Source organism: Macrotis lagotis, chromosome 1, assembly GCF_037893015.1.
Source record: "Macrotis lagotis isolate mMagLag1 chromosome 1, bilby.v1.9.chrom.fasta, whole genome shotgun sequence".
NCBI lineage: Eukaryota > Metazoa > Chordata > Mammalia > Peramelemorphia > Peramelidae > Macrotis > Macrotis lagotis.
Window position 1 is genome coordinate 42,384,278 of NC_133658.1, and position 25,279 is coordinate 42,409,556.

General features: G+C 37.3%; 1 protein-coding gene across 12 annotated transcripts in view; it reads left to right on the forward strand.

Annotated features, from left to right (window-relative positions):
* Positions 1–25,279, forward strand: part of HYDIN (HYDIN axonemal central pair apparatus protein) — a 509,309-nt gene that overhangs the window by 98,295 nt on the left and 385,735 nt on the right. For all 12 annotated transcript variants that reach the window (XM_074199124.1, XM_074199133.1, XM_074199118.1 and 9 more), the window contains one exon: positions 23,637–23,782. In XM_074199124.1, the coding sequence (XP_074055225.1) occupies positions 23,660–23,782 (123 nt within the window). In that variant the 5' untranslated portion in view covers positions 23,637–23,659. The remainder of the gene's footprint in view (positions 1–23,636; positions 23,783–25,279) is intronic.

The window sequence follows — 25,279 nt, forward strand, 5'->3', positions numbered from 1 at the left end:
AGGCAAGCAGGGCTGCTAGGTGGCTCAGTGGATAGAGCACCGTCCCGGGAGTCAGGAGGACCTGGGTTCACATTCAGCCTCAGATACTTAATAATGACCTAGCTGTGTGGCCTTGGGCAAGCCACTTAACCCCATTGCCTTGCAAAAAAACCAAAACTAAACTAAAAAAAATACCAACTAGGCAAGGATACAGGCCTATCTCCAGGAATGCTTTTTGGTGTAGGATGACCCCAGTACAAAAGGAACTTGATTATCCTTATTACATTTTAATAGGTTTTTTTTGATGTTCTCATGGTCACCTTTTACTAGCATTGATATGGATTAAATTATTTTCCATGTTTTTCTTCTTTGGATATTAAGTGGATTGACTCCTCAATATTGCCACTATTGCATAACTTTTCATGTATCTCCCCTTTGTATTCTTTGTATTCTTTAAATACTTTCCCTGTTTGTGTTCTTAGTACCATTTCTGTCTCTTCTATCTTCTATCTATTCTATTTCTACCTCGACACCTAGTACTGTCATATTCAAGTTCCATTATGGTTCAGCTGTGACTGTTCCAGAACTTTTCTGCCCTTCTCCCTACCTTATATACTGGTGGTGAAGAAACGGTCCTCTGTTTATAATATAATTATGGTACCCATGAGTCATGTCTATATAATTGGGCAACCCACAAGCTCATATGCACTTTAAATATTATTTTAAAATTTCTTTAAATATTTTCAAATTACAAATTTTTTAAACATTTCAAATTACAAATTTAAAAAAAAATTTTTTTGAAAAGGTTGAATTCCAAATTCTTTCTCTCATTCCTGCCCCTCACCCACACTTTAGAAGGTAGGTACTGTTATATCAATTTTACTTGTGAATCATGCAAAACATATTTCCATATTAGCAATGTTATAAAAGAAAACACACACACACATATATGTACACAAAAAATCAAGAAAAACAAGAAAGTAAAAAAAATGTGCTTTAATCTGCACTCAAAGTCCATCAGGTATCTCTATAAAGGGGGATAATATTTTTCATCATGATTCCCTTGAGATTGTCTTGGTTCATTGTCTGGATCAGAGTAGTCAAGTTTTCCACACTTGATCATCATTACAATATTGTTGTTACTGTAGCCAAACATCTTTTCAATATTGCTGTTAACTGTATACAGTGCTCTCTTGGTTTTGCTCACTTCACCTTGCATTAGTTAATGGTTTTTCTGAAACCATCCCAATCATCATTTCTTATGGCACAAGAGTATTCCATCGCAATTATGTACCACAGCTTATTCAGCCATTTCCCATTTGTTGAGCATTCCTTCAATTTCTAGTCTTTGCCACATCAAAAAAAGTGTTACTATATTTTTGTAAAATAGGTCCTTTCCCCATTTCTTGTACCTCTCTGGGATATAGAATTAATAGTGGTATTGCTGAGTCATTTTCCAGAATGGTTGGACCAGTTCACAACTCCAACAATGTATTAATGTCCCCTTTTTTTTCCACACCCCCTCAATATTGGGTGCATATCTCACACATTTTTCCTCATCCTTTTATATACCTATTTGCTCTTGTATCAATTTGTCTTTAAACTACTTTTCCCCTTCAATGCTTCTCTCCAGTTTATGAGCTGATATTGCTGATAATATTTTATTATTCTCCTACTTGAGATTTCAAAATAATTTATATTCTAATATGTTGTTGCTCTTGTTGGCTATATATTTTTATTTGATCAGTGTCTCTAGCATTTACTGATGAAGGTACTTTTTAGGCTTTTTCTTGTCTTCTTTCTCAAGGGAATTGATTTACATCAGTTAAACAAGTATAAAATTATTCACGTCAATGTTGATGCCATTTTCCTTGTCCATGGCCCATTTTTTTATGATCACCAGCTTGCTGATAAAGTTCAGAATTTAATTGTTCCAGTCGCACACACCATTTTTTGTTAATTACCTTTTTTAAAAACCAATTTCCATAGTTAATAGTCTTTCAATAAACGTTTATGAAATACCTACTATGTGTTAGATACTATGATAATTGCTAGGGATAGAAAAAGAACTGAAGACTGTCCCTACCCTCATGGAGGTCAAGCAGATTATCCAAAAGCATGATATATAGGATAAATAGGAAATAATGAAAGGGAGGAAGATGCTAGAACTAAGAGGGACTGGGAAAGAGTTCCTGTAGAAGGGATCCCCTTAAAGGATACTTTTTATTTATTCCATATTAATCTCACGTGTACTGCTTTATATATGGTATTTCTTTAGTTAAAGCAGAAGTTGTGAGCAGGGATTATTTTTGCTTTTTCTTTGGACCCTCAGCACTTTGCATAATACATTTTTCAATAAGACTTCCTCTGTACTGATGATTGATTATTAGTTTTTCTTTTAGCATTATTTATTTTTATTTTTGTTCTAACAAATTGGCTATCGGCAGCTTGACTCTACACAGATAGATAATTCAGGGATGATTCTGCTGAATCAGTAATGGGTTGTTTCTGGTTCATTAAAATATAATCAATTTAATTTTTTTGTGAAGTAATTTGGTTCTCATCATGTTGATTCTTCCCAGTGGTCCCTTTATTGACCCCAGATCCCTGCTACCTGCCCTCTGTGCTCTGGGGTCTCTGCAGTCCTACAGAGGTTCACCCCCTCCTGCTTCCTGACCAAATGACTCTTTCAGATAGTACCTCTACTTGCTCTGTCTCTTGATCTCCAAAGACCCACAATTATTACTTGCAGTAAGGTTGGGCTTCAAGTGATACCCTTGAAAGGTCTATTCACCAATGGTTAGAATTCTCTGACTCCCTCAGATTCTATCATCCTCATGATTCTGAATGTCTGACTATGCTTGTATAAACTCCAAATGCCTAATTCTTTGATCTCATCTACTTCAACCACTCTTCAAATATTCCCCTCCTGATCTACCTGCCCCTTTCACTGTGCTCTCTGGAATGCCTGTTCCATAATTAACAGCATTATTTTCATCTTCATCATCCTTCCTGTCTCCTGGCATTGAATGAGTTATGGCTTTCTCCTGACAACATGGCCCCTAAACACTTTTCCATACCAACTCTACTTTTACTCATAACCCTGGTCATAGTTGGGGAGTTGGAATATTTCTTGGGCACCATAGCCACTTTCAGGCTCTGTGGTTTCTCATAACTACCTTTCCTTTTTTGAGGTTCCTGCTTTTCAAATTAATTAGATCCTGGGGGCCATTATATAATGATCTTCAACAATGAGTTCAGTGTCTGGTTCACAATTTTCTCTCTACCCCAACTCCTGCCTTCATATTAGGGGACTTCAACAAACATATTAACACTCTCTCACATTCTTCCCCCTCAGTTTACTCAATTCCCATGACCTATTTCTTCATTTCAACTTAAGATACAAACAAGGATGGTCATACCATCACTCACAAGTGTTCCATTTCCATCTTCACAAATTCTGAAATTCCTTTACCTGATTATAGCTTTTGATCATTCCACCTCCACCTCTGCCTTATAACTCTAGGCCCCATTCTTCATTCTTACCATGACCTCATGTCCTTTGAGCCCTCATTTCTTTCCTAGTTGCCTCAGCAGCTTATCATGATTTCTTTCTAACTTTTCCTCTGACCATAACTGGACAACCTCTTTCTTCATGGCACAATCCAATTATTTATTGAACATCATAAGTTTGCATTTTCTAGAGTTGGTCCATCTTCCAATAGACCATGAACCCTTTGATTATTTTCTTTCTTTGATTTTGCAGTACTTAGTACATAGAAGGTGCTTCATAAAAGCTTAATAATAGAGCTCCTCTCCTATAAATATGTTTAGTCACGTCCCATTCTTCACGACCCAGTCAACCAGAGCACTGCCAATACCACTCATAGAGTATTCTTGGCAAAGATGCTCGAGTGGTTTGCCATTTCCTTCTCCAATGGATTAGGACAGACCTTAAGAGACTTACCCAGGGTCATATAGCTAGAAAATGTCTGAGACTGAATTTGAAGTTGTTTTTCTGACTCCAGACTCAACACTCTATCCTCTGAGCCTCTATACAGTGTCAGCATCATATAGCATAGAGTTCCTAGCTGCCTTGTATACACAACATTTTCCTATTCTTTGCCCTTCTTACTCGGGTGGGAATTATCTCTGCAGCTCCACATTTCCCTCCATCTCAACCCTATTTTTTGTTTCCTTCTTCCACTACTTATTCATTCCTTCAGGGAATACTTCAAGATGCCTAATAACCCAAAACTCATAAAAAACCTCTTTAGTTAGTAAATAAGAAAATTTAAAAATGTGTTTTTACTCTTTTGTGTAAAACCACACAGCAGAGATTCATTCCTTCATTCCTTAAGCCCTTTTACTGTCCTGAGCATCCATTCTCAACTAACTTTCTACCTTCTCAATAGAAAGCATTCCCCAACTGCCCTTAATTTCAATATTTCTGGTGCTTTACCTCTTTTAATTATGTCCTATTTTTGCCCTAGGCAGTTGTTTTTTTGACCCTTCAGTGTTTATTGATGAATTGGTAGAAAGGTGACTTGGAACAGGAGGGACCTGAGCACTCTTAGAAGGTCAGCACAAAGTGCTCTTTGCCTTTTGGAGTTGGTGGGTGAGATCTATGATCCTTTTGTCCTCTTTTCAGTAGTTCTCTCAATTCATCATTGTGATGGCCAACCTAGCTATTATACCTGCTCATTCCTCTGAGAGTTTAGTTACATAAGGTATAATTTATTTAATGAAGGTTTCTTTCCTTTTTGGTAAGCTCCTTGAAGGCAGGGATTTTGGCCTCCTTTTATATCTTCAATGCTTAGCACTATGCCTAGCCCATAAATGTTTATGGACTTGAATAAGATATTGAAATCTGCTCTATTAAGGCTTAACACACCCCTATCACATTTTAATACACCACAATTAAGTTATAAGCAGATACTCTAATGATCTAATTAGATATATAGTCTTTGTTCCCCCTCCTCCTTGAACTCCAAATATCTTTCTCTATTTCCTAGTTACTAGAATCCCTGGCCCCACTGAGGGAGGAAGCAGTGATGTCAAAGACAAAATACCAACACACAACACTCACACATAAAGAAATGGACTTTGATCCAAGAGTAGTTGCCAATTATTTAATTAGAGCTGACCACCTTTATTTCCCCACCTTGCTGCTGATCTTGAGCTATCTCCTTGTACTTTGTTGTTGGACTCGTTGTCCCTAACTGGAATGCAAGTCGATTCATTTAGCAAAGAGAAGTAAAGGAGGCAGAAGAATCCAAGGAAAAATAAGTAATCTAATTAGATTATCCTGCTTTGAATTTTCTGGCCACTGCTCTATACATATCTCCCTGTAGTTTCCTGGAAATTAGGCTCTCCCCTCTCCACTGTGGGGTGGGGGAGTGTGAGAATTTAGTCAACAGATAGGGAAAAATGGCAAACACAAACACCCCAAAGAAAACTAAATAAATGCAATTTTTTTTTGCAAGGCAGTGGGGTTAAGTGGCTTGCCCAAGGCCACACAGCTAGGTAATTATTAAGTGTCTGAGGCTGGATTGGAACTCAGGTACTCCTGACTCCAGGGCCGGTGCTCTATCCACTGTGCCACCTAGCCACGCCTTAAGTACAATGCTTAAATAAGATTCCCCAACCTTGATTCACCTTTCCACTGATACAAATATGCTCAGTTGCATTCCTGGTCAATAGGCTCTGATGGCTTCTCCCTTGTCCTAGTTAGAGGGCTCAGGTCTCAGGAAAATAGGGGTTGTAGGTGTTGCAAACTTTCCCTTTCCCTCCATCTCTTCAGGTTGACATTTATATCCCAGCTAAATGTATGGGTTTCTTTCCTTTAACTCTACCCAATTACCCATGAATCACTAGGGTATGGGAAAGGAGAAGAAGAAGCCAAGCATTTCCTACAACATACTGTTACTTAAAGGTTACTTTTTTCTAGCACTCAAAACATAACTATATCCGACTTCCAATCATTAGGATTTACATGAACAGCTATAGAGACATGGTTGATGATGGTTTTCTGCTTTGACCCTGGTTCTTAAGACATGGTCTTGGTTCTGGCTGGCCAGTTTATCTGTGGAATCACCCATGATGTTAGTCCTTCGTTCTCAGAGAGGACCATGACATCAGGGAGGTGATGTCTTGACAAGCACATGAATTGGATTTCATTTTTGTTTTTAGTTTTTTTTCAAGGCAGTGGGGTTAAGTGGCTTGCCAAAGATCACACAGGTAATTATTAAGTGTGTGAGACTGGATTTGAACTCAGGTCCTTCTGGTTCCAGGGTTGGTGCTCTATTCATTGTGCCACCTAACTGCCCCGCATGAATTGGATTTGAGTGAGGAATTGCTATGCTAAGGAATCACTCCTACCATGGTACCTAATCCAGATTCACCTAGTCCTGACAAATGTAGAGACAATATTCTAAGCTTCCCAACAAATATGAAAAGTACAAGGTTTCAATTCTTTCAAGAAAGATTTAAGTGGCAAAAGAAATGAATAAAAATGAAACATTTCTGACAACAGGAACTAATATATCTAATCAAGGAATAGTGCCAAGGGAGATTTGAAAATTAATTGACTTAGTCCTTGACCTCTTTGCTTATTTAGGAGACTGAGTGACAGGAAAAGAATGTCAGGTATTTTGGGGAGTCACATCTTAACTCTGGAGTAACTTTGGTGTCATGCTTGATAGGGTCTGTTCTGGATAGGGTGTTTCCTTGTAAGTTAATTTCATCAAACCATCAGAATGTCTTGGTAGGATGGGAAGTGTAAGCTAGTGGAAGCCTTGCTTTGAGTGGAAATCATCATTGAATACAGTTGGAGAGTCTTGTTTCTATTTACACACTCCTCCCAGTAGGTTATATTTCTTTGGCATTTCCCAAAGTCACAGCACACAGGTTTTATTCACTTCCTTCACAGTTTCTGTCTTTGAAACTTCACATCTGGACTACTCAATGTATATTCACAATTCAGTGTCTATTTGTGCAGTGAGAAGTTTAGTTTAAAGAGGGTAATGGTAATGAGAAAAAAATCATGCAAAAACCAAAACTTTCCCTTAAAACGTCACAGCAAGCATCAATATAATCAATGGTACTGCAATAAATCTAGATAGGAATATTAAATTTAAACTACCTAGAACTCAATCTTCCAAAAGGTTTGTACATTCTACGAGGCTATGGACAACAAACTCTATAATCAGAAGGACAAAACATAGAATGAATTTTAATGTTCTCTTAGAGAACAGATTTTTCTGTCTATTTAATGAAGTTGTTTTTTTTCTGGGAAGCACTTTCCCTTGGAAATTCTGAGACAAAAGGTGATTGATCTGTCCATAGATCATCTGTCCACCTCACTGAACCTTTATGAGTGTTTGTGTGTGAGAGACATACATGTCTACCTTGCTTACAATTTTTTCTTCTCCCCAACTTCAACATACAAATTGATTTTCCTCTTAATTACTTGATTCCTCCACCTACTCACATCTCATGAGCCACTCATTTACCTGACGTAAACCACACACAAAATAATCACAGCCTTTATTTTCTCATTAAGTATAAATGTACCACCTCCATGTTCAAGAATTCTGAAATCCCCTTATTAGACCATAATCATCTCCCTCTGCCTTTCTTTACAAAACTTTGTTCCATGTCCACATTGTAATTTCCTAACAATTGATCCCTCACTGATTTTTCAGCCCATCTCCCCTATACTAGTTACTCTCCTCTTCTCTCCATCTTTACTCCTTGGTGAACCAATTCAACTCTTCCCCCTACTTCTCTCTTAAATCCTAATCCATTATCATATTGCTAGTTAATAACCACACCATTTGCCACCTTTGTGCTTACACACGTTGCAAAAAAGATGGAGAAAATCACACACCTGTTCTTACTAGATCCATTACAAATTATATAACCTCAAATTTCAACTGGGCCCTCACTGGGTGGGACTTGAACTATACTTTGTATGTCAGCTCATCCTCCTGCTCTCCATAATGGTTCTACCAAACCTTCTCACCCTTCCTTAAATCTCTCATAGCTCCCTTTCCCCCTCTTCTCTCATCTGAGAAGCCCACCTTATATTTTATAGAAAAATTCAGGTCACTTGCCACGACCTCCCTCCTCTTTTCCCTCCTCTTTTGTCACTCAGGTACCTTCTGTCACATCTTCTCTTTCAGCTCTATTTTGCCTGATGAAGTTGCCTTGGTCTTTACCAAGACTAACCTCCTTTATCTGTTCAAGCGGTCCCATTCTATCCCATCTTTTCCAGCAGATTGCTCCCTTGGTCATCCTTACTCTTTAATTCATTTTCAGTGTCTCACTCTCCTATTTGTAGGCAGTAGGAAATTAGCCGGTATGTAGGTAAGGTGCTTATTAAGGAACTGATAAATAGTGATGCTTGTAAATGTTTATTGAATGATGGATAAATTTACATGCATAAATATGTATAAATACACTTATGACATGCATAATTTAATAATATATATCTAACAATGCATATAGATTTATACACCTGCACATATACATTATATCTATATATGTCTGTGTGTGCATGCATTGTCCAGGTGGAAAAGAAGCATCATTGATAGGAGAAATCAGAGAAGGCTCTAGCAAAGAAGTGGAATTTTTGTGGTAAAGGATTAGGAGAATTTCATCAAAGATAGGTGTAAGAATGTTCCATGTAAAGGATGCCACATGTGCAAAGCTATTAAGGGTGGACCGATACAATTTGGGTATATTATTCTGTGATTCTTATGATTCACTCTAGGAAAGTGATTATATAAATGGAATTTGTATATATATATATATGGAATTTACATATATATATATATGGAATTTATATATAAATAAAATTCACACCAAATTTAAGTAAGATTTTTACATATATAAAATTTACATTATACTGTAGAATTAAATGAAAATGCAACTATATATAATATATAAGTAAGATTCCTATATAAGGAAGACAATTTCTCTTAAAAAAGAAAATCTATTAAATAAAATAAAAATCTGTATGATGCAGCAAAAATTGGATGAAAGAACAATTAAATTAGGTATTGTGGGAAATGGGAAGAAGCAAGATTATACAACATTTCCATCTGCTTAGCTCCATGGCTCAGTGCCACAGAAAAGGCATTTTAAAATGGGCAATCGTACCCTATCTTTTTTTTTTTTTTTGCTGATTCAGGGAGAGGAATGTATAACCATTCTGCCTGCTGTTTCAAAATATAAATTAAATCCTTATTGATTTGGTGGCAGAAAGCAAAGCAAAGACTCTTAGTTACCAAAGTGACAATGATTTTGGCATTTTGTTTTTCCAATAACAGTTATGATTATATGATTTTTATTGGAGTATTAAAACATATTGTATACATTATTAAATTATTCCTATCGCCTCTAGAATCAAATATAAACTCTTCTCTTTAGATATTAAAGGTCTTGACATCTTTACCCCACCTATCTTTCTAACCTCATTACTACTCCCTTTCCCATAGTGCAACCTTTTCTCTGGTTTTCACTCACTGTCATCTTCCCCTCACCTCCATTCCCTTTCTACTGGCTGCCTCTGTGGAAAGATTTACTTCTCCTCTGCCTCATCAAGTCCCTTTGTTCGAACTATTTTCAAACACCACCTTCTATTAGAGGCCTTCCTGATCTCCCCACAATTTTTAGGGGGCTACGCAAATGAACTATTTTGTGTGATTATCTTTATCCTTGTCTTTTTTTGTCATTGAAACTTTCTTGAATTTGTAAATTTCCCTTATTGCAGAGATGTGTTAAACATCCAGCCAGCATTCCTGATTCAAATGTAATTGAGGAATATTTAATGAAATAAATATAAAGATAGCTAATATTACATTTAACATCCAAATCATTTATACAGTCTGCAAGATATCTTTATATCCTGTTTATATTTGAGTTTGAAATTCCCTGATTTATTGTATTTCCATTCCCTAGCCCAGCTCTTCTCATACAGTGATGACTTAATAATAAATGCTTATTTGATGCCTAAATGCTGTGTGTTGTTAAAAATCATATGCTACAAGCATATGTTTCAGTGAAAAAGACATTGATTGTTTTTCCTTCAGAAGTTTACAAAATGTGTGTCCTTGGATGGTTCATGTATTTGTGCAAATTACTGAAAGAATCCCTTTGTGCAGTCATGTGTGTGTCTCTCTTGTTTTGACCAAGATAGTTAAGTTATTTGCCATTTCCTTTTCTTTTTTTTTTAGGTTTCTGCAAAGCAAATGGGGTTAAGTGGCTTGCCCAAGGCCACACAGCTAGGTCATTATTAAGTGTCTGAGACCAGATTTGAACCCAGGTACTCCTGACTCCAAGGCAGGTGCTTTATCTACTGCGCCACTTAGCTGCCTCCTGCCATTTCCTTTTGCAAATCATTTTACAGATGAGGAAACTAAGGCTAACTGGGTTAAGTGACTTGCCCAGAGTCATATAATTAGTATGTTTCCAAGTCTGGATTTTAACTCAATTTCTTGACTTCAAGACCGGGCTCTGTCCACTGTCTTCTATTACCTTTCCTCTATTGATTATTTTCTATTTAACCTATATATAGCCAGTTTACATATATATTTGTTTGCTTGTTGGCTCTCCCATTAGATTGTAAGTTTCTCAAAGGTAGGGACTACTGTCTCCTTTCTTTTTTCTGTCTACTCACCACTTAACACAGTGTCTGATGAATAGTAGAGGCTTAATAAATCTTTATTGAGTGACCACTCATATAATTGTTTATAATATAAAACCACAGAGCACCCTCCCAACTTGTACCCCAATTTCTGTGTACAGTGCTTCTCTCAATTATATTGAAACTTGAGAAGAGATATTATCAATGCCAGAACCAGTTGCATAAAAGAGAAGTTATTTTACTTTGGTAGGACAAACACGAATGGTAAAAAATTAGCTTGTCTGCTGTAGTGTCTCAATGAACTCATCTGACATTCTAGGGCCATTAACAGATGCTCCTGGAAGGCCCTCTCCAGGATGTTACTGAAATTATCCCTGCCATAGTGTAATGCATTTAAAGTAATAAATGGGCTGCAGTGAATGATAAAGAATTCATTTTGGTTAGGGGACTCTGTTCATAACAGACAGCAAGTCTGTTAGATTTGATGCTTATGTCCCCAGAATCCTGAATCGGAAATGAATTCTACTTAGGCCAGAATTTCCCAATTGCTGCTGTGGGGATGATATTTTCCTTGGGTGTTTCCAAAATTTAAAATTATTCAAATAGTTTAAAATCCTATTAAGGTCAGAGAAATGATTAGGAGAGTTACCAAGACTGGTCTTGTAGGGACTAAATGGATCATTTGCCAACTTGTTTTATGCTCTGGCAATATTTTTGTACCTGAGATGTTCCTCTTTTGACTCCTAACAGTAGAAAGAGATGGAGGAGGCATGGGTACATATCTATCCTGTAACAAAACTTAAATTAGTTTCAGTGAAAAGAGTGGAAATGGTTGGTTTTATGAGAAAGGGGATAGACAGGTGGGAACTGGGGGATTATGGAAAAGTCTCACCTCAAAAGGAGGAATGTTTTGACTTTTTGCAATGGTCTTAACCATTGGTCATTTTTTTTTTTAACACAAATACTCTTGGGGAAGTGAGCATATTGAGTCCTTCACTTCTTACAGCAAGTTGTCTGGGTCTAGTCCACCTTAGGAAAGAGGGCATTGGAAAGTGTGCAGGCAACAGGTAGATAAATTCTACTCCCATTCTTGCTTTGGCAAGTCTAGTATTTGCCTGGCCCTATAGACTGGAAACAGTTAGAGCTTAAATATGGGGTGAAATCCCACAGATCCTTAGGCCAAGGATTATCTCTTGAGATCTAGTACAAGGTTTTTGGACTTTTCTTGTGTCAAGGCCCTTCTTCAAGCATTGTGGAAGCCTCTTCTCATAAGACTTTTAAATGCATAAAACAAAATTCATAGGACTATAAAGAAAATCAATTATATTGAAATACAGTAATTAGAATATATTAAGAAGCAAGTCAATGAGCCCCAAGTTTAAAAATCCTTAATAGTGCTATTTTGGTTTAACACAGGCTGAAAGTTTTTATTTATAGGAGGTGAAGGGGAATAGACTTTGTTTTGAATCCAGAAAATTTTATTGGTAGCTATCCAATGTTTTCTAAACTCATCCATACCTAGAAATAAGAGTAAATTCAAGGAGCTAGATAGCAGATCCTAAACATTTTCCAGTTAATGAATATACCAGTAGTACAACTTCACACTTCTAAATAATGTTATAATTAAATTCTCAGTGGCCCTAGGCAAACTTTTAGAATTAGACTTCCTTTCAATACTTTCTTTTCAAGTTAATTTTTTTTCTTTCTTTATACTTTTAAAGTTCCTAAGATATTTTAAAGGTTACCTTCCTAAAACATAATAGTAAGGGGTGGCTAGGTGGCGCAGTGGATAGAGCACTGGTGCTGGAGTCAGGAGTCCCTGAGTTCAAATCTGACCTCAGACACTTAATAATAACCTAGCTGTGTGGCCTTGGGCAAGCCACTTAACCCCATTGCCTTGCAAAAATCCCCCTTAAAAAAAACCCATAATAGTAAAATGAAATATTACAACCCTGTACTAAAGCTAGAAGGTGTCACTTGTCCATCAGGTTGTATTAACATACATTACTCATTCATTCATTCAACAAATATTTGAGTGACTAAATAGCTTTGGTTCTGTGGGGGACACAAGGAGGAACCTAGTCTAGTAGGGGAGATATGACATGTGCACAGATAACTATAATAGAGAACAGAAGGTGGAAGAAGAACAAAGAGACATACAAACTACAAAGCTTATTTAAAGGTAGGGTCATTTTTAGTTGAAGAGATCAAAGGGAGGTTACAATGACGATGATGACATTTAAGAGGAGTATGAAGAAGATGAGAGGTTACAAATGAATAATTTGGAATAAGATTCCACAAAGTCATAGCACATGCAACCCAGGTTATAAATTGTTCAGTCATACCCAACTCTCCATGACTGCCTTTGGGTTTTCTTGGCAAAGATACTGGAAATATTCTTCATATCCTTCTTCAGATCATTTTACAGATGACTTGAACAGGATCACACAGAAAATTTGAACTCAAGCCTTCCTTACTCGAAGTCTGATGCTTTCTCTACCCAGCTACCCACCTATAACCTATCCCTGAGGCCAACATACAGTCATTTGATTTTTATATAGACTACCCTTGCTGCTAGTGATAACACCAGATTTTAGCCATACTTTTGACCTATGAGTGAGCAAAGTCAGCTCAGGGGCTGAAGTTTCACATACTGATTGATGAGCCCTCATTCTTTGTATTCCTCATTGATTTTTGGCCATTTAGATTAAATTAACTTTTAGAAAGAAATTTGAATATAAGAACAATTGGCACTAGACATCTCTCAGACACCCAATTGAGGAAATTCTCTCCTTGTTCTCACATTTCCTGGGAAGAGTGAGTTCAAACTTAGAGGTTCAAACTTAGAAGTCATATGCATTTGCAGGGTCCCATGAAATTCCCCTTAGGTGTAGACCTTTGCTGAAGGTTGGTACCTTTGGTGGGTTAGCTTTGTCCTTGGGGTCCCTTTAAGGCCAACCTCAACCACTGTTGCTCTGGCTCCAGTGGTCACTACAATGGACACTTATGGGAACTTTTGTTCTTCTGACTATTGTGTTCACAAGGTCATTATTTGGTCAGTGGGGATTGGGGAGGGGAATGCTCCCTTTGGTGCTTGTTCATGTATAGGTGGTCTCCAGGTTTTTCTGAGCCTAGAAACACTTTTCTGCTGATCCTGAGACTTTTAGAAGTGGTTTGCTGTTCTCTTCATTGGCCCCCATTATTAGTGATCCTCTTTAATCAATCACAAAATATTTCCTTTGTATCCTCAACTTTATTATCCATTTGTCAAAGGATTGTTTGCACCCAATTTACACTTGGATTCAATGGAGAAGTATGGGCCTTCTGTGTTTGGAGTGGGGTGGACTCCCAACCTCAAATATAGATTTAAATGTAGATGAATACATATGCATATCTGGACACATACATATTTTCTCTCACTTTTGAGGTTCCCTTTTTTTAAATCATACCTATGCTGGAAAAGAAGTGTCCAGTTTCTGGGGTTGATTTCTTGGTTTTAAAAAGGTGATACTTAACTTTGTTTTTTTAGTTGTTTTGTTTTGTTTTTTGCAAGGTAATGGGGCTTGCCCAAGGCCACATGGCTAGGTAATTATTAAGTGTCTGAGGTCAGATTTGAACTCAGGTGCTCCTGACTCCAGGGCCAGTACTCTATCTACTGTGCTACCTAGCCACCCTGATACTTAACTTTTGATAAGACTTATTTTCTATGACAGAGTAAAATAAAATAAAAAAATTCTCTCCATGTCTTATCACCCTAGAGACAGGAAAACCCATGACTTTCAGAGATTTTGTCTTCAAAAACTATTTGTTCTTCCAGGGAGGGATGTAGAGAACAGTGTTAGAAGTTCTTTCCAAGAGGAAACATAGGAGCAGAATTGGATGGCCAAGGAAGATAAGGACTGCAGCTTCAGAAGATAGGAGGTGTGGGGCCAAGAGAAGTGGAAGGCAACAGAGCTAACCAAGTGAGAGGAGCTTTGGGTCTGATTTCAGGATATTCTAGGTCTGAATCTCACCTTGACAACTTCTTTTGTGACCTTGGTCAAGACTCCTCCCTCATCACTGTGCACCAGGATAAGGTGATAAGGGAGCAAGCTAAATGATTTCTAAAGTTCCTTTTAGCTCCAAGTTTTAAAACTTTATCAATATCAAATTGTCATTCTATAAGACCTTGAAAAATTCATCTAGTATTCCTAGGAATACTTGCATGATTCCCCCAAATATAATGATAATTAGGTTTTTGGTGACAGAGAATCCTTTCCCCTCTGGTGGGCCATGACAGGAATTTTAGAAGTATACATGGTAGATAAATATCTCACTATTTACATTCACAGATAGGATTGAGCCAAAGGCCATATGGTTGCTGACAGGGGCAGCTTTCCAGAAGGAAAAATGAGAAAAAATTCTTTTTTCTCCTCAAAAAAATCAAGCCAAAATCAAAACTCAACATTTTTTGAAAGAGTGGATATCAATTAGTTAAGTTACACTATTTATCAAACATTTGCCCAGCCCTCTGTTAAGGTTCTTTGCGGGGGGAGGTATAACAAGATCCTTTCGTAAATACAGAATATTACAGATGGCATGGAAGTATCTCCAGATTTGTGTACTTACAAATTACTTGGAAGGGTAAAAAATCTGTCCTTGCTCAGATATTTAGCCCATCTAGCAAATGTGTCAAGTTTTTGCTTGGCTTTTCAGTAAGTGAAGGAGGAACTCAAGTAAGTGAGGAGAAAAGAGAATTCAGGGAAGTATGTGATTTATCATGCCAGATGAAGGAAAAGTGAAGGGAGTCACAGAGAAAGGAGATAAGGGGATGATTATTTTTATCATTATAGTGATTAATGTGACATGTATACTTCCCTACCACATCTGGATATATTCATATAACTTAATAATATACATCAGGAAATCCCACCCACTATGGGCAACAAACCACACTGAAATCAGACATATGCCCCCCCACCCCCCACCCCCAAGTGTCCATGGCTTTGGTGAAATGATGGAAAGCTAATTTTGCCGCTGATGTTTTGGAGCATCATTGCTTTTAGGGTACAAGAGCAGAAATGGAGGCAGCTGACCAAAAGGGATGATTAGGTCTGGTTATCCAAAGCTGAGTGAGGATGATACATTTTGTCTCCTCATTCTCACGACCAAGGTCACTTCTGCTTTGTGTTGACTTAAACTTGATCTAAGTGACGTCTTCCCTCTCATCATATATATGACCTCAGGCCAAATTCCAAAATAGAGACGGAATCAATATACCTGGATTGACACAATCTCATTATGCAGAGTCTAATAAAAAGTGTCATTTAAAAAAAAGTCTGTTTTTTAAAAAAATTCTATTATCTTTGACTTAGTATTGTGAATTTGTTTGCTTGGGGGTGGGGTATTGTTTTCCTGGTTAATGAATCTACTTAGTTGATAATTTGAAGAAAAATGTACAGATGACTCGCACATGGCTTGTTCGCATGCACAGTTGTAAAAACATATATGGGTTTGGGTTTTTTTTTTTAGGTTTTTGCAAGGCAATGGAGTTAAGTGGCTTGCCCAAGGCCACACGCAGCTAGGTAATTACTAAGTGTCCGAGGCTGGATTTGAACCCAGGTATTCCTGACTCCAAGGCCGGTGCTTTATCCATTACACCACCTAGCCGCCCCCTGTAAAAACATATATGTTTTAAGGAATGCAGAATTTTAGAATTCTTAGTCACTAATAATTGACAAGGACAGTTCATTGGTATACTGGATAGAGCTCCCAGCCTGGAGTTAGGAAGACCTGAGTTCAAAGTCAGTCTGAGACACTTAGTAGCTATATGATGACCCGGGGCAAGTCATGAAACCTTGTTTGCCTCAGTTTCTTCATCTGTAAAATCAGCTGGAGAAGGAAATGTCAAATCACTTTTGCTAAGAAAATCTCAAATGAAGAGTCAGACATGACTGAAAAAAATCTGTGAAGGAGAGGAGGGAGATCAACTGTCAATCTTTTTGTACTGTTTAATTTTGTTTGGGAAGCCTTAGGTGATAATACCAGTGCTATACAGTATAGTATAGAGAAAAAGCATTCATTTGATAGAAGCTACTTAACCCCCAGGGTAGGAGGATATCTCTAGCAATGTAATGTTCTGTGTTTTTGTAGCTATTTTTTAAATTTTAGAGACCTTTAGTGTTTGCAAAGTGCTTTTCCTATGGAAATAGGTAGTCTGAGCAGTAGATAGAGTTCTGGACCAGGAGGAAGACCACCTTCCTTTATGGCAGAACTCAGTAACTTCCTAGCTCTTGTGGTCCTGGGCAAATCAACTAGATTTTTCAAGGCATTGGGGTTAAGTGGCTTACCCAAGGCCACACGGCTAGGTAAGTGTCTGAGGGCAGATTTGAACCCAGGTACTCCTGACTCCAAGGCCTAGCTGCCCCTTCAATTGAAGTTTAAAGCATGTTGTGAATGCTAGACATTATTGTTATTCATTTGATTCACACTACAATCCTGTGAAGTAGGTGCTATTATTTACAAATGAGGAAACTGAGACTACAAGAGATTAAACGACTGACCCAGTCCTTCCTGACTTGAAGGGCAGTCCTCCATCTACTGTAGTGCATTATGGAGGTTTAAAGCTGAGAGCAGGCATCCCTTCACTATTAGTTCTTAGACATTCTTAAGAATGCTACTCTCACTGAATTTCTCCATGCTTTCGAAGTCCATCTGAGGTTATTACATTGAAGAAACAACATTCCGATTAATGACTTCAATTTCAGCCCTAGCAAGTGGCTGCTAGGTTGCTCTAGACATAGCATCAGGGCTAGATTGCCTTGCTCCATCCAGGGAACATTTAAAAAAAAAGTGACTTGATAAATTATGAATTCTATCTCCTTCCTAAAATGAGGAACTTTCTTTTAAAAAATTTGACCTGGAAATTCTTCAGAAAACAAAAGTTGCAAATTAGAAGGCCTGACACTATTGCTAACTAGTTCTGGGACTTTGCAGGAGTAATTTAATCTTCCTAAACTTAAGGTTCCTCATGTCTTAAGATGAAGGAATTGAACTAGAGAGATGCTTTGTGGCATTACTTCAAGTTTTAACTTAACATTTTTAAAATGAAACATTTAAAAATATACATTTATACATTTTAACATTAACATAATTTTCATTTGATAAAATATTTATTTATAAATTTAAAAACATTCTAAAATGCATTTTAACAATTTTGTGATCTGTTTGAGAATTGATAATATATTTATAAATTTAGAAACATTTTAAAAACAATTTAACAATTCTGTGATATGTTTGAGAGTGACAGTGATAGACTACAAATGCATTTGTTCGGGGGGCCTCTGTCGCTTACGACTAGTTCAAAGGCAGGAGCAGGCCAAATTGGTTTTGTGATCACTTTCTTAAGCTTTTAGGAAGACAGGATGTCATTGAATTAATTGCTCAGCGAGGGAGTATCCTATTTGATTTGTTCAGAGGAGATTGCTATACTCAAGGGACCAGCCAAGTCATTTCTGGTCATGCACCCACCCTCTTTCTGAACTTTCTCTTCTCAATCAATGACCCCTGCATATTCATAGGATGCCTGGTTTATTCAACATAGCCAAAATGTTAAGGAAAATTGTTAAGCATTCTCTACTTGGAAAGCCTCTGTCCCATTCTTTTCCAAGGGACTTTTCCCCATTTGTCCTTCTACCTTCTCTTTCATGGGTTCCCTAGAGATGTTTGGCCCCCTGAAAGTTGTAGAAAAGACTGAGGTGAGAGAGTTGGGGGAAAGGAAAGATGTGGTAGTTCTAGATAGTTCTAGATTCTGAATTAGGAGAGTAGCGGGAGATATAGTTTGCTTTGCCTAGACCCATCCATCTATAAGGGTTTTCAAAAGCTGCCATGTCCTCCTGGCCACCAGTACAGTCTGATTTCTGTGTGCTATCTCTGATAGCACCAGATGAGGGCAAAGGCCACTTCTGTTAGCCAGTTAGAGCCAGGTCACCCCCATGGCAGGCAAGTTGTTTGCTCTCTCATGAGAACACAGAAAAGTCCAGACCCATGTGTCAGGTGGCTCATCTTGTCTTTCTGGGTCCTCTGTCTGGTGTTACTCTTACTTCTGAATGTACCCCAGGCTCCTGGGAGAGGGAAATGGGAATCATCAGAAACAGAAGGCTTTCTACCTGAATTATCAGCATCATCCCCCCATCCCTAGGCCCTTAGGAAAAATGTAATTCAATCAAAAGTGAGGGTGAGACATAGGCACTACTTAGATGACCTTTGGTAAATTGTGTGATTCTTTCCCATTTCATTTTCTCCAAATAGAGCTTATGGTGTTTCTTTACTCAAAAATTAGTCACTGACATTATTAACAATTAACTGCTGCAATTTATGTCTTTTAGTTATACATGTTGTCAAGAAATATTTTATTTTTATTAAAATTGCAAATTTTAATCCATTTTTCTTGGGGAGGGAGCATTATCTGAGAATAAAAAGCACCTGAGAAACTTCTTTAACATGTGAAAAATTCCATTTTTTTCAAGCTTGGCTAATTAAAGGACCTGGTGGTAATCCATCAGTCTTCAGAGATCTATCTAAGGAAGGATTAAAAAAGCATAGAAATATTCATGTATAGGGTACTAGACTCTGTATAATGTATAGTTCCTAGGTTTGGATACTCTCTAGAAGATGATAAGCACCTAAAGGAGCATGGGGGAAAAAGTGGTTCCATAGTCCTGTCTCTGACCTTGGAGTGTAGCACTATGAACTTGAGAGATTGGTCAAGCATCAGCTGCTGGTTAGATTAAGCCTTCCGAATGCTTGCTGCTGATTGGCAATTGCCTGTAATATTGAATGTTGATGCAATTTTAGTAAAAAAAAATTCCCCTTGTAGGTGCCAGAATAGGAGAATAATTGGTGGAAGAAAGGTGCAAATATTTGGCAGGGACCATAACTTTTTTTATTGCATCCTCCCTGGATCTGTTCTATCCCTTCTCTCTTGGACTGAGAATGGGAAGTTGCTGGGGGAGAGAAATGAGAGAAATCGGTTCATAAATAGGAGGGAGGTAGGGATGGGTGTTGGATACAGGAAAGGCCCCATGAAATACTTAATGGGAGTAAGGGCAGAATGGAGTACTAGGGAGTCATCCTTGACAAGGCTATCCCCTCTACAGATGCCCTGAGCTCATCCCCTCCCATCTTCTCTTACATATTGCCCCTACTATCATCCCTCCTGTCTAATCTTGAGTCTTTCCTTATCTCAGTAGAGAATTTCTCTTTCCATTTCCTGCTGTCTATAAATGTGCCCACTTCTCCCTCAGCCTTGAAAAATCCTTACTGGTTCCTACCATTTCTGCTAGGCTCTCCTATATTTCTCTCCTCATTCTCTTCTAAATTTGAAAAAGGTATCTAGACTTGAAATGCCCCCATTTCTCATTTTCTTCTAAACACTGTGATTTGGCTTCAGATTTTGTCACATAACTAAAAATGCCCTCTGTTCAGAGTTACCAGTGATCTCCTCATTGTCAATTGAATGGTTTCTTCTCAATCCCTATCCTCTGTGACCACCGGATTCTTTCTTCTCTTGGGTTTTGATGGCACTACTCATGTTCTCCTATTTTCACCCTCTTGATTCTTTGACATATCTGCCCACATTCCTTTAGTCATCTTTTCCAGCTCTTCATTCATCATGCCTACTAACTGACAGTGTCCTCAAAGGTTCTATCTTAAATGTTCCTCTCTCTACAGCCTTTGATTTGGTAACATGATCAACTTCCATGGGTTCAATTATCATCTCTATGTGGTTAATGCATAGCTCATTGTATCCAACCCTGCTCCTGAGTTCTAATCAGATACTTCCAATTACCTAATAGATATTTTAAACTGGCTATCCCTTAGACATCTTAAACTCAATACATTTAAAACATTACTCAATATTTTTTCCCCAAACCTATCCTCCTTCCCCATGACTGTTAAGGGCACCAACATCCTTCCAGTCATCCCAGGTTTGCAATCACGGTATCATTTTCAGCTTCTCATTCTCACTCATTTTATATATTTAATCAGTTGCCAAATCTTGAAAATTAGCAAATGAGACAAACCAGGGCACAATTTATTGTTGATTGTCTCGACTTAAGAAAATATTGGAGAAAATTTTAATAATGCTCTTAAAACTGTGTTATGTACATAATTTTTTCCCCTTGAAGAACTAGTTGTTAAACAATGAATCCTAGGAGGCATTGCCAATTATTGCATTGTTGAGTTCTCAAGTCTTTGAGAATTTTTTTTTTTAGGTTTTTGCAAGGCAGTGGGGTTGAGTGGCTTGCCCAAGGCCACACAGCTAGGTAATTATTAAGTGTCTGAGGTTGGATTTGAACCCAGGTACTCCTGACTCCAGGGCCAGTGCTTTATCCACTGTGCCACCTAGCTGCCCTACATTAGTTCTTAATAGCCAGGATTCTCTTTACACAAATTATTCAACCATTCCCTAATTGAGTGAGAGGCAATGTAAGGAACAGCCTTAGATTCCAGAAGGTTCTTTTTTTTAAATCTCTCTCCCTTCCTTTATTTCCTTTTTTCAAAGTTTGCTTTGCTTATAGCCATTCCTTCCCTAGTATTATCTTCCCTCTTAACTCTGATACTTCCCCAAACCCAAATATCCTTTATTTCTTTTTCTTTTTTAAAAAAGTTTTTATTTATTTAAGGCAATGGGGTTGAGTGTTTTGCCCAAGGTCACACAGCTAGGTAGTTAAATGTGTGAGGTCGGATTTGAACTCAGGTCCTCCTGACTCCAGGGTGGCCCTCTATCCACTGCATCACCTAACTGCCCCTACCCTTTATTTCTTATTGAACTTGAAGCATTTTGACACTAAACTTTTTATGTGTTTTCCAATCTCCTTTGTTCATTTCACATTAAAGTGAGAACAATTTAATGCTTGTTCTCCTTATCCCTTCCTCCATGATTGAATACTCTTCTTCTGAAACTCAATTATGAGAAAGAACAAATTCCATCCTTTATTACTCTTTTCCACACAAGTATATTCTTCCTTCTGCTCTCCTTTCTCTATCTCCTCTTAAAGAGGCAATCTACCCTTAAGATCTTGGTTTTTTTATTTAGTTTCCTCAATAAATTTTATTTAAAACACTAGAGAGTTTTAAATCATTTTTTTAAGTTCCAAATTCTCTCCCCACCCCTCATCCAGAAGGCAGGAAAAACAAAATCCAGTAAAAACATGTAACAAATGTTTTATTAGCCATGCTCCAAAAAGGAAAAAAAAGGAAGGAAAATTATGCTTCCATCTGTATTCTGAGTCCAACTTTTCATTATCAAGGTGAATAGCATATTTCTTCATGAAGCCTTTGGAATCTTGATCAGAATTAACTAAATCTTTCAAAGTTTTGCTGTACTGCTGGGTCAAAGTGTTTGCATAGTTTAATTACCATTTGAGCTTAGCTCCAAATTGCTTATCAGAATGGTAAGACTAGTTCATAGCTCAACCAATTCATTTGTGTGTCTGTTTTCCCAAATCCTTTCTAGCATTGGCCATTTTCCTTTCTTTTTGGTCATCTTAACTAATCTGATAGATGTGTGGTTGTACTGCAGATTTGTCTTAATTTGCATTTCTCTCAGTATTAGTTATTTGAAGTGTTTTTCCATTGCCTATTAATTCTTTTGATCCCCCCCAACTTCTATTCATTTACTTTTTTTATCACTTTCTATTTCTTTTTTTTTCCTGAGATTTGCATCTTACTGGTATTTAAAATTTTTCCAATTATATCTAGATCTGGTTTTCAGCATTCATAGTGGTATAGCAGGATGAAAGGGTACATACAGCTTTATAGTCCTTTGGGTATGGTTCCAAATTCTTCTCTAGAATGACTGGATCAGTTCACAACTTCACCAATACTACCTTATAACCACTTTCTGTTCAGGGCTATTTATCCTCCTTCACATTCTTTTCTTCAGAGATTTTTTTTAAATCACAATTAATTTTCTCCTCTAGGTATTTAGGTACTCTTTGTGGAAAGATCATTCCTCCCTCTCTTCTGAATCTCTTTTTGTTTGCATTTGTTATAGAGGTATTCTCTTCTTTTTTGTAGGGATTACTAGATGTACAATTATTTTTATAGTAGTTGAAGTTTTCTAGCTATTCATCTTTTTTGTTTTAGTTCTTAAGTTGGAGTTTTGTGGTAGGCCTCCTTTCCCTGCTGTGTTTTTGGGTTGAATGATCAGTTTTCCTTGGTCTTCCTCTAGGCCACCTGGGTTTCTGCATTGACCTCTAGCTCCCCTATTTAGATCTCCCCAAATCTCTGACTTCAGAACATTGGATTTTTTTTAAAGCTTTCTCTGGTGACTCATTACAAAGTGTTAGGAACCTCAGAACCCTTTGGCTTGTGGTCTCTTAGTGTCATGGTGTTTGCCACCTGTTAATTTTCTAGACATTTCCAAGATTCTGTACTGCCTTAAATCTATCTGACCATATTGTGACTTTCTAGGGGAACCCTTTATTTTTGTTGCCTCCAGATAGAGTCTCTAGCCAGTCTCTTATCATTTTGGAAGTTCACCTTGTTCTGCTGCTAACTTTGCTGCTAGTACCCTTCCTTATTGTCCTCAGGTTTCTGGCTGACCTTGTGTAGTTCTTGGTGGGGAGAAGTTACTGTAACTTCTCCTTGGATTCTCTGTAAACTTCAGGGTTTTTCTGGAGTAGTTATATGGGAGCTAGGTGGTCTGCCTCTGTTCAGTTGCCTATCAACCAAAAGTCAAATTCCAGAATATTCCTATTTCTTTATTTTTTCTGTTCTCCCAAGGACTAATTTCTTTACATTCTTCTGAATTATTAATCCTTTTAATCTCTCTTCCCATAATCAATTAACTGTTTATGCTGATGAAGAAGGGCAATGTTTTAGATAATCTCCCCATCAGTTATATTTGGCTTTAGAATTTGTTTTCCAAAATTTTAACAAGATGAAATATGAATGATCATCCTGTTGGTAGTCTAGAGCTGACCGCGTGTTTTCAAAGTCATCTGTATTCTTCACCTAGATAAGCCAAGAGAATAAATCAAAATGGCAAGTGGCAAGCTCCAAGGACACATGGGTCAAACAAAGTTGGTTCGAATGCTCAAAGGATTCCAAGGCAGCCGAGTCCTGGCACCAAAGCTGGTCACAGAAGAGGAAGCTAACAAAATGGTAAAGTATGACCACTTTTGGGATCCCACAGAATGGAGATTTTCTTTGCTTCTTCCTTTTTTTTTTTTCAGAATGGAGATTTTTCAAGAATATTATCTGAGGTAATTTTGTTGTTCTTTGGCTTTCTCAGAGTAGTAGACTGAGAATTAGTTCACTGATTAATATTTATTCAATAACATGGCAGCTGGTTGGGAAAAAGAAGTGATTTTAGAAAAGATTATGAATCTTTAAGCCCTCAGAAGTTCCTGAAATCCTAAGAGTAAAGAAAACTAAGGGAGTTTGGAGCAAACTGACATGAAAATCAACAGGCAACCAGCTGGGGTTTGCTAACTCTTAGGGCACACTAAGTGGGATAATAAGAAGATAATAAGGAACTTTTTATTTTCAGAAGAACTTATAAATCATGAGAAAGTATAAATCCTGGAAAATACATGTCATTCTCTTCTTTGTTTTTAAATTATAGGTTCTTTTTATGATTCTAACAATGAACCTAGTTACACAAACTGTATGGTTTGGGGGGCATGGATCAGTTTATTTTAATTTATTTTGTGGTGTGGTCTAATAAAATAAAATTTTTTTAAAAGACCAGCTTTATCTAGGTCTCCTCTTTATAGTATGTAAAAATAACCCCTGAGCTTCGCACCACCAAAAAATACCAAAACATGGATTATTTTTCTTGAAATTGTAATTAACTCAAGCCAGATTCCTGTCTAACATTGAAAATCTTGTTCTAGTCTATAACTTAAAAAAAAAACTATAATGGACTTATATCAGATTCAGGTAACTAACTTGAAATTTTTAAGGGTAATAAACTCTTGGGGGAAGACATTGATTTTAGCCCAAGATAAAATCAGAAAATAATCAAGATAAAAAAAGATTTAGTTTTAATTTAATTTTTCCAATTACATGTAAAGATAGGTTTTTTTTTTTTTAGGTTTTTGCAAGGCAAATGGGGTTAAATGGCTTGCCCAAGGCCACACAGCTAGGTAATTATTAAGTGTCTGAGACCTGATTTGAACCCAGGTACTCCTGACTCCAGGGCTGGCGCTTTATCCGCTGCGCCACCTAGCTGCCCCTTAAAGATAGTTTTTAACATCATTTTTTGTAGATTTTAAGTTCCACATTTTTCTCTCTCCTTCCTTTTCCTTCTTCCTCCTCAAGACAGCAAATGATCTGAAATGGGTTATACACATATAATCATGTTGAATATATCTCTATAATATTTATGTTTTGAAAAGGAGAAAAAAGTCATGAGAAAGAAACATTAAAAAAAGATTTAGAAAAGTGAAAATGGGGGCAGCTAGGTGGAGCAGTGGATAGAGCACAGGCCCTGGAGTCAGGAGTACCTGGGTTCAAATTTGATCTCAGACACTTAATTACCTAGCTGTGTGGCCTTGGCCAAGTCACTTAACCCCATTTGCCTTGCAGAAACCTAAAAAAAAAAGGTGAAAATAGTTTGCTTTGGTTTGTATTCAGACTCCATAGTTTTTTCTCTGG